Genomic DNA, 15,731 nt, shown 5'->3' with positions numbered 1-15,731 from the left:
TAGGGGTTTGGACTAGATGACCTCCTGAGGTCCCTTCAAACCCTGATATTCTATGATTCTAAAAGGTAACTGTCTTTTAAACCTACATACTGTAGTACTGGACCTGACCCTGTGGTCTGTACTTAGGCAGTTTTTTCATTGACTTTATTGGGAAGGTGGCAGGGGGGATGGCAGCATATGGTCATATGTACTATCAGTGATTAATAAAACATTGTCACATGTGTAGGTAATAACACAGTTCACTATGTATGAAATGCCAATTTTCCACATAAAAGTAACTAATGGCTTTTAAATTTTTATTAAATGGAAAGCTGTTTGTTCAGGTCGGAATCTGGGAGGAGCATGGAGTGTGATAGCAGGGATAAGGGAGAGAAGAGAACACGTGGGGAAATCAAATCAGTTTCTGAGATGTCTGCATACTAATGTGAGAAGTATGAGGAATAAGCAGGAAAAACTTGACATGCTAGCTAATAAACAACTATGACAGTTGGCATCACAGAGACTTGGTGAGATAATACACATGACTGGAATATTGGTATAGAAGAGTACAGCTTGTTCAGGAGGAACAGGCAGAGAAGAAAGGAAAGAGGTGTTGCCTTGTGTATTAAGAATGTATACACGTGGACTGAGGTTGAGATGGAAATATGCGACAGACTTGTTGAAAGTCTCTGGGTAAGGATAAAAGAGGTAAAAAGAAGGGTGATGTCATGGTAAGGGTCAACTACAAACCACCTAACCAGGAGGAAGAGGTGGATGAGGCTTTTTTTAAACAACTAACAAAATCATCCAAAACACAGGATTGTGTTGGTGGTGATGAGAGACTTCAACTGCCCAGACATCGGTTGGGAAAATAATACAGCAGAGCACAGATTATCCAACTAATTCTTGGACTATATTGGAGACAGTTTTTTTATTTCAGAAGGTGGAGAAAGCTACTAGGGGAGAGGCTGTTCTAGATTTGATTTTGAGAGATACGGAGGAACTGGTTGAGAGTTTGAAAGTGGAAGGCAGCTTGTGAGAAAGTGATCGTAAAATGGTAGAGTTCATAATTCTAAGGAATGGTAGGAGGGAAAACAGCACAATAAAGATAATGGATTTCAAGAAGGCAGACTTCAGCAAACTCAGGAAGTTGATAGGTAAGATCCCATGGAAAGCGAGTCTAAGGGGAAAAACCATTCAAGAGAGTTGGCAGTTTTTCAAAGAGACATTATTAAGGGCACAAGAGCAGTGGAAAGAGTAGAAAAGATAGGAAGTACGGCAAGAGACCACCCTGGCTAAATCAGGAGATCTTCAATGATCTCAAGAATCCTACAAAAAGTGGAAACTAGATCAAATTACAAAGGATGAATATAAATAAATAACAGAAGTGTGTAGGGACAAAATTAGAAAGGCCAAGGCATAAAACAAGATTAAACTAGCTAGAGACATAAAAGGAAACAAGAAAACATTTTACAAATACATTAGAAGCAGAGGAAGACCAAGGACAGGGTTGGCCCTTTACTCAGTGAGGGTGGGGGAAACCATATGGAAAATGTGGAAATAGAAGAAATGCTATATGACTTTATTGTTTCAATTTTCACCAAAAAGATTAGTAGTGATTGACGTCTAACATAGTGAATGCCAGTGAAAAATGAGGTAGGATCAGAGGCTAAAATAGGGAAACAAGAAGTTAAAAATTACTGAGACAAGTTAGATGTCTTCAGGTCACCAGGGCCTGATGAAATACATCCTAGAATACTCAAGGAGCTGACTGAGGAGATATCTGGGCTATTAGCAGCAATTATCTTTGAAAAGTCATGGAAGAGAGGAGAGATTGTAGCGGACTGGAAAAGGGCAAAAATAGTGCCAATCTATTAAAAGGGAAATAAGGACAACCTGGGGAATTACAGACCAGTCAGCTTAACTTCAGTACCCGGAAAGATAATAGAGCAAATACTTTAGCAATCCATTTGCAGACACCTAGAAGATAATAAGGTGGTAAGTAACAGCATGGATTGGTCAAGAACAAATCGTGTCAAACCAACCTAATAGCTTTCTTTGACTGGGTAACAAGCCTCCTGGATACAGGGGAAGTGGTAGATGTGGTATATCTTGACTTTGGTGAGGCTTTTGATACTATCTCGCATGAACGTCATATAAACAAACTAGGGAAATACAACCTAGATAGAGCTACTATAGAGTGGGTGCATAACTGGTTGGAAAACTGTTCCCAGAGAGTAGTTATCAGTGGTTCACAATCAAGCTGGAAGGGGAATATTGAGTGGGGTCCCACAGGTATCAGTTCTGGGTCTAGTTCTTTTCAATAGCTTTATGAATGATTTAGATAATGGCAGAGAGAGTACACTTATAAAGTTTGCAGATGATACCAAGCTGGGAGGGGTTGCAAGTGCTTTGGAAGATAGGATTAAAATTTAAAATGATCTGGACAAACTGGAGAAATGGTCTGAAGTAAATAGGATGAAATTCAATACGGACAAATGCGAAATACTCCACTTTAGAAGGAACAATCAGTTGCACACATACAAAATGGAAATGACTACCTTCCTAGGATAGAGTACTGCGGAAAGGGATCTGGGGGTCATAGTGAATCACAAGCTAAATATGAGTGAACAGTGTACCACTATTGCAAAAGAAGCGAACATCATTCTGGGATGTATTAGCAGGAGTGTTTTAAGCAAGACACAAGAAATAACTCTTCCACTCTACTCTGCACTGATTAGGCCTCAACTGGAGTACTGTGTCCAGTTCTGGGCGCCTCATTTCAGAAAAGATGTGGACAAATTGGAGAAAGTCAAGAGAAGAGCAACAAAAATGATTAAAGGTCTAGAAAACATGATCTATGAGGGAATATTGAAAAAAAATTGAGTTTGTTTAGTTTGGAGAAGACTGAGATGGGAAGGGGACATAAGTTTTCAAGTACATAAAAAGTTGTTACAAGGAGGAGGGAGGAAAAATTGTTCTCCTTAAACTCTGAGGATAGGACAATAAGCAGATGTCTTAAATTGCAGCAAGGGAGTTTAGGTTGAACGTTAGGAAAAAATTCCTGTCAGGGTAATTAAGCATTGGAATAAATCGCCTAGGGAGAGTATGGCATCTCCATCATTGGAGATTTTTAAGAGCAGGTTAGACAAACACCTGTCAGGGATGGTTTAGATAATACTTAGTCCTGCCATGAGTGCAGGGGACTGTACTAGATGACCTCTTGAGTTTCCTTCCAGTCCTACGATTCTATGATTATAGTGCACAATTCTTGGAAGTGCTGAGAGTCTTCAACTCCAAAATGCCTAGTACTGGAGTGAGGAAAATTATTTATGAACATTGTGATGAAAGAGAGATTTAATTTCAATTTGTTGTGTTCATGTTACTTTTGTACTTTATTGCCATGACTAGTCATGCAAGCAAAGTTTTGTTCATACATTTGTCTGTGGAAATTTTAGGCCTGTATCTGAAATACTTTTTGTGTCAAAGTTGTCTTGGGCAAGAGGAGTATATCAGCTACCTAAACTAAAGGGTCATTAATAATTGTTTTGATCTTTGCAGGGCAGAAGGTGGTGGTGGGAGATTGTACTGAGATTCTTATCATAACTCAGTACTTGGTTGCCCTCATGGTCTGAGTTAGGGACTTTTGATTTTATTATTTCGTATTGTAAATGAAATCAAGTATATCTAGAGTATTTGAATCTTATTTTTCATGTACTGTATAGTTAATGACTGTTGGGAGCCTAGAGGTGTTGTTAGGAATCCGCAAGGGCTAGAGCTACGAGAGTCCAGTGCTTGCCTCTTGAATGTGTGATACCCTGATAATGCTGCCAGCCTCAGAGGGGACTTATAACTCTGCGCTTGCAGTGAGATTCGTTATAGTGTCACATGTAACTTAGCACTAAAATGGAGTCTTTAGCCTAAAGAATATGCTACAGGTGGGAGGCCAGTTGAATTAATAAAACAGAAGATGGTCACTAGAGGACTTAATTTACTGTAATTGTTTTAAGAGCAACATAGTCAAATCAGGTTTCAGAGTAGCAGCCGTGTTAGTCTGTATCCGCAAAAAGAAGAACAGGAGTACTTGTGGCACCTTAGAGACTAACAAATTTATTAGAGCATAAGCTTTCATGGACTACAGCCCACTTCTTTGGATGCATATCAGAAGTGGGCTGTAGTCCACGAAAGCTTATGCTCTAATAAATTTGTTAGTCTCTAAGGTGCCACAAGTACTCCTGTTCTTCTTTTTATAGTCAAATCAGTAATTGCCTCTATCAGCACTGGTTCAGTTTCAGCCGTTTTCTTGGTACAGACATATTAAGATGGAAGACCAGTGAATTATGACACGTTTACCAAGGAATGCCGCTACACAGCTGGTGATCATGTGATTGTCATAAGATTTGGTGGTGCCATAAAATTGCCAATGATGAATGGAGATTGAACATCCAGCCAGAGTGGTGCTCAAACTGTGGTGCTCAAAGGGCTGTGTCCCTTTTGGGTTTTGTCTGGATGATAATGAAGAAGTATCCCCAATGTGCTGGGCACTCTCTGCCCAAGAAAACATAGTTCCTGTCCCCGGGTGGGGGGCAGAGGGCTCCATGCGTTGCCTCCAGGAACTGCCCCCCCGCAACTCCCATTGGCCGGGAATGGGGAACCGCGGCCAATGGGAGCTTCGGGGGAGGTACATGGAGGCTCGGCAAGGGCAGCACAAGCGGAGCCCTTCGCCCCTTCTCCCCCAGGGGCTGCAGCGCTTCTTGGAGTGGCACGGAGCTGGGGTCAGGGCAGGCATGCAGGGAGCCTGCCCTGGCCCCGGTGTGTGCTGCTGCATGTTTGTTGCAAGGTTCTGTGTGATAGTGGCCTACTGGTCCTGGCAATTCTGGTTCACCCACATCCTGAGTCTCTCTGCCTAACCATACATCTGACTCTGCCTTCTCCTGGATCTCCTTAGACAAGATCAGGGTAGACTCAGACATCCCAGGCCCTCTTCACCTCACACCCTGGTATTTGGATGGGCGTTGAGTATAGACCATGCATGCTCCATCCTGGTTTGGCAAATCCTCACCCAAAGCAGGAGAGTGTCCACCAGAACCTGCTATCACGCTAAGTGGAGATACTGATTACATGGTGACCATTCCAGTTGTCCTGGACTACCACCTCGTCCTCAGAACATCAGGCCTGACATTGTCTGAGTACACCTGATGGCACTTAGCGCCTTTCCTCCCACCAGTGGAGGGCACATCCATCTTTACACAGCCTGTGACAGTGCACTTCACTTCACAAAGGGCTTGCTCAACATCTTTTCCACCAGTTGTGAAGCCCACATCCCCATGGGACCTTAACCACCTTCTCTCCGTCCTCATCAACCTTTGAACCCATGGCAACATGCTCTCTGACTCACCTCTCTATGAAAGTGGGGTTCTTGGTTGCCGCCACCTTGGCCAGACAAGTCAGAGACCTCACTGTCATGATGGCAACCCCTCCCACACAGTATTTAACAGGGGCAAGATCTCCTTAAGACTGCACCCCAAATTCTTTCCTAAGGGCGGTGTCTGAATTACACCTCAATCAATCCATTCACTTGCCTGTGTTCCATCTGGAGCCACAGGCTTCCCCCACCAACAGGGTCTTGCACTTCCTTGGCATTCGACACACCCTGGCATTCCACCTTTACAAGACGCATTGAAGTTGCTGAAGCTTTTCGTTGCTATCGCAGAAAGGTCAAAGGCCCAGGCCATCTCATCCCAAAGGATCTCTAAATGGGTCTCAGGGTGCATACTGGAATGCTACAGACACTCCGATCTAACCCCTCCTGGGGGAGTGATGGCACATTCTACATGAGCACATGCCACCTCCTTGACCTCACTAGTGGATGTGCTATGGCAGGACATCTGCTGGGCTGCAACATGGCACTCTAGCCACATGTTTGCGGCGCACTACACCATAACACACGCAGCAGGAATGAATGCAACCATTGGCCACGCTGTACTGCAGATGGGAATTTCATTCGCATCCTTGCACCCACCTCCATACTCATCACTGCTCACAAGTCACCTATGTTTGGAATACCCACAGGGAACAACACTCGAAGAGGAGGAGGTTACTTAACTGTAAAGGGAGGTTCTTTGAGAAATGTGGTCCCTATCTGTATTCTACTACCTGCCCTCCTTCCCCTCTGCTTTGGATACGTTACACAATGGTTAGAGAGGGAAGAGAGTATTGTCGACCAACACTTTTATACTCTCAGTTGAGAGCATGAGGAGATGCATTATGTGCGTGCAAGCCAACGGACACTGCTAGGAAACACTTCTGGGCTCAGATGCATGGTGCACATGCATACCCACGTGTGGAATACAGATAGGGACCACCCATCTCGAAGAACTTCCAGTTACAGGTAAGTAACCTCATTTTTTCTGGAAAAAATAATTTAAAAAACCCATGGTGTTTATTTAAATTATAGTATTCTCTCTCTCTTTTTTTTTAATAACCCTGTTTCAAATGAAATCAGAATTTAATACAAAATGTGTTTTAAGGCCTAAACTTACTATAATCTCTTAAAACATTTAAATAAAAAATATGCTGAGTCCATGAGCCTCTATCAAAAAACTTGAATTAGACTTCTTTTCTATGTAAAGTTAGAATCGGGAAAAAATCTAACTTCTGAGACGAAGCTTCATAAATGTGGCGCAATCGGTCACATAGTATATTAAGGATTTGTTTTGTTCAATGAAAATGAATGTTATATGCTGTTTTGTGTGTTTTAATTAAATTCCGGTTACCTGTCTAATGCAGCTTGACACAAATCATGAGCAAAAATTATCTAGTAAATAAGCCATTAATTATTCACCATTTTCTAACGTACTGAAAATGTACAATTAATAAGAATCTGATCTTTTCAGAGCCCCAACCATCATCTTACGAAGTAAGCATAGTGCTTTTTAATTTTTTCCCTAAGAGTTGAGATAACTTGATAGTACATGAAAATATCATGGAGTCAGTCTTTGGGGACCGGCCCATAGCCAGTCACAGCAGGAAGGATGATACTGCTTTTGTTTTACAGGCTAAAAAAATGCATGCATGCTTTAAAGAAATAGTGAAAAGGGCATTATTTCCCTCATCAGGGACAGACGACACTGGATTTGGGTATCTCTTGGCTTTCATTTACAGCATAAAAAGTGACACTTCTTGTTTTTGAGTGGAGTGACAGATTGGTGAATGACTTCTGTAGACCCGTATGTGGCTAGACCTTAAATTTGTCGTCTTTCCCTGTAAGTCAAGACAAATTGTCAGACTGGTTCTGTCCCCTAATTAATTAAGTAAAAGCCTGGCTCTCTCAGTCGAATATAGACCGCAAAAGGATAATACCCCGGGAAGCTATAGAAGAGAAAAAGACAGCATACCCAGCAACATGTCTTTTTAGTATGTTGTTGAATTTAGATCAGTCCATACAAAAGTTATGGATGAATTCAGCACAGAGCAGTAGCAATTATTCTTGACTAAAATTTGTGTCACTGTAAAAGGCTAATTAACTTAAATAGTGTTTAGTAGAAAGATAGCATATTAAGAGACCAAAACATACATAAACTTGTTTAGAAAGACAATTTTTCTTCAAACCACAGTAGTAGTATCATGCAGTCAAACCCATAAAAACAAGGAATTTATGAGGAAACTGAAAACATCTGCCTCTCCAGATAATTGTATGCACCTTTGTGAACTAGAAACCTTGTGACCAGTTTGCTAAAATATCAAATGTCATACTCATTGCAGAACTACATTGTATGGGGACATATCATTTCATACTTAAGATGGAAGGTAGCATGCAATGGTAGATGGGAAGTGTTTGCAGTGAAATTCCGATGTTCCCCCTCCAGGCTTTTCTATGGATTCTATTGGGCCTTTCAGACATGCCCTTGTCCTTTGAGGTCACACCATCAGTGGCACGTCTTGAGGACAGCACAACTTCAAATTAACTGAGTATTCTGAAAAACTTGACCATATCATTCTGTCCCATAGAAGAACCCAGGAGATAGCATGATATGACCATTTTAATTGGTTTATAGATATTAAAACTGGAAGACACTTATGCATCTAGCTACAGCATACTTTTTGGAGAGACTCCAGTCTTGATTCAAAGATGCCAAGTGATGGAGAATTTATTCACAATACTTGGTAATCTGTTTCAGTGGTTAATTACTCACACAGTTACACGCTTGCATCTTATTTTCAGTTTGAATTTTGCTGACTTCAGCTTCCAGCCATTTCATCTTTTTCTGCCTTTGTCTTCTAGATTAAGGAGCCCTTTAGTATCAGATATATTCTTCCTGTGTAGGTAATTATAGATTAGCTTTGTGGTTGATTGATCTATCAGTGATTATTTCTGAATGGTTTTAATTAGTTATACAACACTTTGCCTTTTCTCCAGAAGTTGGCCAATCAAGTTTTATTGGCATACATAGCTTTTCTCTTGGACAATTTCTTAATGCTTTATAAGTTTTAATGTATTCCTATTTAATTATGAATGATTAGACTGTGTATATGAATGCTGACTTGCAATCTAAAATGACAGTAGTTTAACACTTGCTGTGAAAGTTATGCATACTGTACCTTCTAGAAAGCTTGCTCTAATCAGTAGTAGTATCCATGGGATTTGATAATATTTTGGAAGGAAAAAGATGCAAGGAAGTTCAGTGTAACACAGGAAACAAATATTAGGGTATGATAAAACAGAGTAGTGTTATTTTACTTAAAACAAAAAATCCTTCATCTTATCATTTCCACTGACATTATTACAAAGCAATATCAGACTATTTTTTTTACAGTGAAGTGGAATGGCTTCATCAATGGCTATCTCCCTTTTCCAGGAAATTGTGTATCAAAAAATCATCAACTTTTGTGTGGAACAGGAAATCATTTGCAATTTACTAGTGCCACAGGGCTGGATGTAAGGGAAACAGCCCTTAGGGCTGGTCTATACTTGGGGGGGGGGATCGATCTAAGATACGTGAATAGCGTAGCTGAAGTCGAAGTATCTTAGATCGAATTACCTGGGGTGCGGGATTGACGGCCGTGGCTCCCCTGTCGACTGCGCTACCGCCGCTCGCTCTGGTGGAGTTCCGGAGTCGACGGCGAGTGCGTTCGGGGATCGATGTATCGCATCTTAACGAGATGCGATATATCGATCCCGGGTAAATCGATTTCTACCCGCCGATACAGCGGGTAGTGAAGACGTACCCTTATATGTTACCTTCCTTAAATTTTGAAAGCTACCAGGAAAACACTGGTATTGAGTGTAAATGAGTGCCACTGATATTTCACAGTATTTAGAGTAAAAATAAATTTGTTGCAGCCTGCTGTATAAGTAAACCTAGTATATATGAATGAATTATAGAACAGTAATACTAACATTTCATTACTTGAATTGGAATTTGATATCATGCTCCCATTTTTTCTAGAGGGTTAATGTTTTAAAGGTGGTGAAAGAGCACACATCCAAACATAAGCCCCATCCTGTAATCGGATTTGTACTGGCACAAGGTTCCACCCGAGCAGAGAGCAATTAACTTCAGTGGGGCTCTGCTTGAGTGTGCTGACCCAATTTCAAGATCAATAATGCAGCATTTATGCCTTTATGTTATATTAGAGAGACAAGATGGGTAAGTTATATGTCCACTTCAGTTCCACCGCTGCCCAAACAACTGAATAAATATGTATCTCATGGGTAAAATAGCCAAAAGCAATTGTGCAAGAATTCTCTCCTGTACTTACACTTTCTGGTATATAGTTTGTTTATCTGGGGGCAAAAGTATAGAGTTTTAGGACTATTATACCCCTGTATTTATATTTGTCTATGAAAAGACACCAATTTAGTTCCTACTCAGCTGAAATCTATTAATCTTTGCACTCCATCCAAAGATTGTATACAAAGACTCAACACCAACAGTCTGAGTTCAACCTCCTCTTGTGTTAAACAACCTGATCCTACTGCTAGGGATGTCAGGTTACACTTCATTATGGTTTTATTTGAGAACACCTAGACTGTTGTAGATTTGCCAATCACTTACTCAGGCCAAACTCAATGTTAATTCAGTGTGACTGCAGGATCAAATCGCAACTCTGAAGCACAAAATAATGTAAAATTTGCAGAAAATTGGCCCTATTTCTTAATTTATCTGAAATCAACCAATAGAAGTTTCCATTTTGTATGTTAATGCCAGTTTTCTGTCTTAAGGCTATTTCTAAACCACATACAGACTTCCGTCTTGACCCCCTCACCTGTGGATACCTCCATCCCCGATGTCAAGTGCATGGCAAACGAGAAAAGAAGGGAAAGGAGAACAGGGGGCCAGGGCACATGTTTGTACTAGTCCATGCACCCTTTTTTGGAAATGTTCTTTTGTAACTGGTGTATGGGTGTTGTAATGGCAGCTGGTCTGCCTCGCAGTGGGTGACTTTAGTACTATTTTAACACAATTATAAATAAAGCTTTTTATGTCATCAAGAGTTTTTTGCTGCCATTGCAGCTCATCATATAATCCTGATTTGAAATAATAAAACTGAACATATGACCAGGAACAACTTGGAATTAATAAGCTGCTCCTCGATGCCGGTAGGTAGAGCAGTTCACACTTCAGGCACTTTCTTATATGAATCCATACTATGAATCATTCCTCCAATTAATAATTAAGCATGTCTTTCATAAGTATATTGCATGGCAATCAAGCTCTACCCTTCTTCAAGCACTGTACCACCCCCAAATCAATTAGCCTCCTCCTTCTCCTGCACTACCACATTTATAGTGGTACTACCCTCTTCAAGTCCATAATGTTGGAACACAAAACATCCTTGACTTCTGTTTGCCTGAGTGCATCCAGCTCCAGTGTAGGTAGGTGCACTTTCTAGCTAACTGTACTGATTCAACAGCCCCTCACTGTCATAACTCCACTGGGAGACATGGCTCATTTCTGGCTTCATAGAGATTGTGAAGAGTCCAAGAAGCCACAGTGATGCAGCAGCATTAATGACACTAGCATCCAAATAGGCCTGTAGACCCTGTAATAGGATTTCAATCTACCCGAAGCACATTCAACAACCATTCTACGCCTGTGGAGAGTGTAATTAAATAGTCTTTTGTCAGGGCCTCTCAAATCTAGGTACAGTTTCATAGGCCAAGGCAAATGGGGTTATGTGGGCCCCCCAGAATAACGGTGGGTCAGTAACGCTGTTTATGATGATGTCATTTGGTGGGAATAGTGTCCCAGCCTATCCATGAATGTAGACTCCCGATCAGCAAAAAACCCTGGCATCATGAGTTTTCCCACATTGGCATTCATAAATCAACCTTGAGGTCCATGAGGGCCTGCATAAAAATGGAGTAGTACCCTTTGCAGTTCTTGTGTTCATGTGCTCGGTGAGGAGGGTAAACTTCATATGGGCACAAAGCCAGCAATTATCCGGAATATCTTTTATGCCTGTCACCTTGGGGGAAACCACACACCTGATTACCTCAGATACCTCTGCCACCACTTTACCCACAGTTGACTTTCCAACACCAAACTGGTTGGAAATGGACCTCTAGGAGTTTGGGGTAGCCAGCTTCCAGATGGCTACAGCAATCTGCTTCTGCACCAGCAAGGGTGCCCTCATGTGTCTCTCTTTATGCTGGAGGGTTGGGACAAGCTGCTTGTAGAGCTCCAGAAATGTAGCTTTCTTCATGAAAAAGTTCTGGACCCACTGCTGGTCATCCCAGGTCTGCATGATGGTGTGGTCCCATCAGTCTGTGTTTGTGGCCCTGTCCCAGAAATGCCAATCTATGTAGGGGGCATCAGCAGCTATACTGAGTGTACTGAGCAGTATTGGCCAGTGAGAGTATGCTATGCCAAGGTACTTTTTCTCCATTGCTGCCTCCAGCTGCTCCATCTGAAGCTCTGTAAGGTGCCTTTGGTGGGTCAGCAAACATTGCCGAAATGTCCACTAGCATCTCACAGAAGCTCTGCATGTTTCCTGACACAGGCGTGAAAATGCAAGCAAGAGACATTCTCGAAAAGGGGTCATCTTCATGTTGTGTGGCAGGCTGTATTGGCAGACTGTTCAAATCTCCTGTAACATGCAGGGTGAGCAGTAAAGTTTACCCACAGTCCACCCTGGACAAAGGGCTAGAGCAGCCGCATTTTGTGAGTGTGTCGGGAGTCTGGGGTATGGTTGGTTTGACCTGAGTCTGTTTGCTGCAGTGCGGATGCTAGAGCCCCAGTTTAGAGCCTGGGTTAGAAAGTTCTTAATATAGTGTTAAAAAGAAGTGTAGGTGCTCAAATCTAAGGTTCTTTAACACTGTTCAGCTGACTTGAGTCCCACTAACCTGGGCTTACATTGCAATGCAGATATATCTTGAAAGGCTGAGAGCTTGGCTGGGAAATAGCCTGTTACTGGCAAGGGGGCAGTGGTAGATGAGACAGGTAGATGATTGGATGTTGCCTGCAAAAACAGTGTGTTTGTGTGCAGGTCTGAATAAGACGGACAAAAGGATTAAATTCTATCTGGGGGATCTGCTGGCTGGTGCATGATGAGAGAGGTGGCTTGGAGGCGCTCCACCTTCAGACCCCTGAATTAGGGGTTGAATTAGGAACTGTTGGTTCATCTTTTGCTTGTAACTTAAAGCAATCATGCCTAGGGTAATCAGAATATTTGTCAGCTCTAGAAAAACAGCCCCCCGTTATTCATCAAACTCTTGTGAGTGTTCATGGGAAACCACCAGAGGCTAGAACCTGCAGGACCTAGAGCTCAGAGTGCCCACAGCACTTGTCTCTAAGCACATTGTACACTCAGCATGCTACCAGTAATCTAGGGAACAGGTTACCACAGTGCTCATAGCGACTCCTTGCCGAGGAGTCAGTTACAAGACTTAATAATTGGCTGCTGGGGCAGGGGAGAATTCTTGCTACAAAGGCAGCTGACTGAGGTATGCTTATTTTCCCCCCACGCTGCCACCCATATTGCCACCCTTTTTTCAGTGGTTCAGTGGTTTTCTGTCTCTCTACATTTATGAAGATAAAAGATAAAAGCACCTATTAGCACCTCCTAGGTGCTTTTGAAAGATTTTCAAAATTAAGTAATTATTACAGTTACATCAACCCCACCTCCCCACCAATAGCCTGGCAAAAAAGAATAAAAAATCTCAATCACTACCACCTTGTTAATTCTCTCTTAAAAGGTGGGCTTTGCAGTGTGCCTTAAAGATTAACAAATTTCAGACTTGGCAGACTGAGGGAGTGAATTTCAAAGATAAAGGTCCTCACAGATACCTCTCTAGCAGCAACAATCTCCTTTATAGAACAAGGATTCTGTATCTCTGATCTCAACTGCACTTCCAGGTGTTTATAGCCTGAAATTTGGAATAATGGACCTCAGTGATAGGGTGGCAGAGGGGCAGTTAGGAGTTGAGTTCTTGAAGTCAGTTCAAGTTTAAATGTAATTCATTTTCAGTAACAGTTGTAGATCACTTTTTGCACATGTACGTACATGGGCAAATTCAGACATGATGGTTATAGTGACATAAGCTAGATCCTTGTGCACTTACACTGCTGGTGAGAGAATTTAGTTGTTTGCCACCCAGTTGTAAACAGCTCAACACTTCCTCAGATCTACCTATATCCATTCTACTACTACTTTGTAAGGGAATTGCAAGTTACACCTTGTTCTGGCTCAGTGGCATGAAAGATAAGAATGGAAGCATAATAGTTCTAGCAAGAGCAATTAATATGTATGTATATGTGTTCTGATCTTTTACTTAATCATCACTTGTAAAATGTTTTTATTTTATATTTAGTGGACAACTGCCACTCTGAATTTCAACATTCGTTCTTTCTTCTGTGGTAAACAGAGTAAGACAGAGAGGGTGTAAATTATCAGAGCTCCATTTATTTTAGTGAAACTTTGACAACCTTCCGCAATGATGCTATGGGCTAAATTCAGAGGCAGTGTGTAAGATGACACAAATTAAACCTTTCTTTACACTCTGCTAGACCCACTCTGTGAAGGGCAGTGTAAGTTGTGTGTAATTTTTGCACACCGCAGAGCTAGAAGAAGATGCAAGTTAAAGTAGCTTCGAGTAATATTTGAGGCAAAGGAAATAAACGGTGGTGATATATCACCATCTGCTTTTATAATACACTGAAACAAAAGATATAGGATATGAAGCCTCAGATTATTAAACAAATGCAAGCCACCTCCAAGATAAAAGATTCCGATTGTCACCCCATCCAAACATCTGTAATTGGGTGTTGATATTTTTATGCTACTGTGCTTCAAGAAACGTCTTAAGGTTTATATTACATTACTGTTTTTTCTCTTTTAGGTTAACAGAACCCTCTGGATATTTAACAGATGGACCAATAAATTATAAATATAAAACGAAATGTACATGGTTAATTGAAGGATAGTAAGTATATATTTTAAATAGATCTAACTGTCTAATGTATGATGTGTTTACTCCAGTGGTTTAGAGAGTTAATTCAGTATATGTTCTGTTTAAAGCACCTGGATGCTAAGCATACAGGTACATTTCTTAAACTTTTTAACAGTGATAATTATTAAAGTTAAAAAGCTAGGGTGGGATTTTCAAAAGTGGTCAGAGTTGGGCTAACTTTCTTCCCACGGAAGTCAATGACAAAAGTTAGGCCAACACTGCACGTTTTTGAAAACCCTATAACAATTTATTATTGTCTGTTTGATTATTAAAACATGTGTGCCCCATATATAGTCACAGAACCCTGTCACCTAGCATGTTGTTATTGTTCTCCTCAGTGATGTATCAGGAGTAGCTTAAAGTACAGAAAATATCCAAAGGCCAAACTAATGCCATTTAACTGGAAATATGCCCAGCAGGTGTCAAGGAGCTGAAGGTGAATAGCCTGAATGAGTTACTTTGAAGAGTAAAGAAACAGCAGGATCCCTTTGAGCAGTCTTTATAGACATGTAATATAACCCCCTAATATTTTGAACATGTATAATACTAGAGGATCTCTTACAAAACATAGCTTTCGTATACAGTGGATTCATTTCTTTTATAGTTATGTTTATAAGGGTGTGGTTAAGTAGCATAGCCCCTGATTTAAGAATCCTGGGTTGAAATCTTCATAATCCCTAGCATTTACCCTCATAATAAAATCACTGAACAATATAGCACCCCTTGTTTCCAGTTGAAAGTTTTTACATAGCACTGTCTCAGCAATATACCATTAGAGTTCAGGACTAAAACTTTATTAGCTATATCATGGAGTCTGAACTTTTTGCATCTCACAATTGTCATGCTGTCTGGAGCGGCTCACGACCATGAGTGCCTACCTCTGGGCAGACTGTCAGAAAACCAGGCAGATTCCCCAAGCTGGTGGTGTGTTCTATAACTGGATTTCACCAAGCCAGTAACAAATGTGGACTCATGGATTACTATTACCAGTCTTACCATGGAGTCACAAACAGTCCCTTTAGACTCTCTAGTCTGTCTTGCCATCCAGACAAACTGGACTTTTGGTTACTTACATCAAAAATCACATCACATTTGGGTTGCTTCCAGTCCCAAGGAACCAGTAATTTACCCCAGATCAATTGGTACTCTAGATCTTACACCAAATTCTAGCCAGTTCCGTAGTAATGTAGCTGAAGGTTTATTAGCTAAGAAAAGGAAGCCTGACAGTTATTGAGAAGTTAAAGCAGATAAAATATATCCACAGATGAGTCACAATTTGTAATTCCAAATGGTGGCA

At 41.1% G+C, this 15,731-nt stretch overlaps 1 protein-coding gene across 6 annotated transcripts in view; it reads left to right on the top strand.

The window, feature by feature from the left end:
• The window catches only part of ATRNL1 (attractin like 1), a 1,006,335-nt gene that overhangs the window by 86,671 nt on the left and 903,933 nt on the right, over positions 1 to 15,731 (top strand). For all 6 annotated transcript variants that reach the window (XM_034775239.1, XM_034775240.1, XM_034775241.1 and 3 more), the window contains exon 2: positions 14,324 to 14,407. In XM_034775239.1, coding sequence (XP_034631130.1) covers positions 14,324 to 14,407 — 84 coding nt within the window. The remainder of the gene's footprint in view (positions 1 to 14,323; positions 14,408 to 15,731) is intronic.

This window comes from Trachemys scripta, chromosome 7 (genome assembly GCF_013100865.1).
Source record: "Trachemys scripta elegans isolate TJP31775 chromosome 7, CAS_Tse_1.0, whole genome shotgun sequence".
In the NCBI taxonomy this organism is placed as follows: Eukaryota; Metazoa; Chordata; order Testudines; family Emydidae; genus Trachemys; species Trachemys scripta.
Note: the sequence above shows the minus strand (reverse complement) of the source record. Positions and strands in the feature narration are given on the sequence as shown.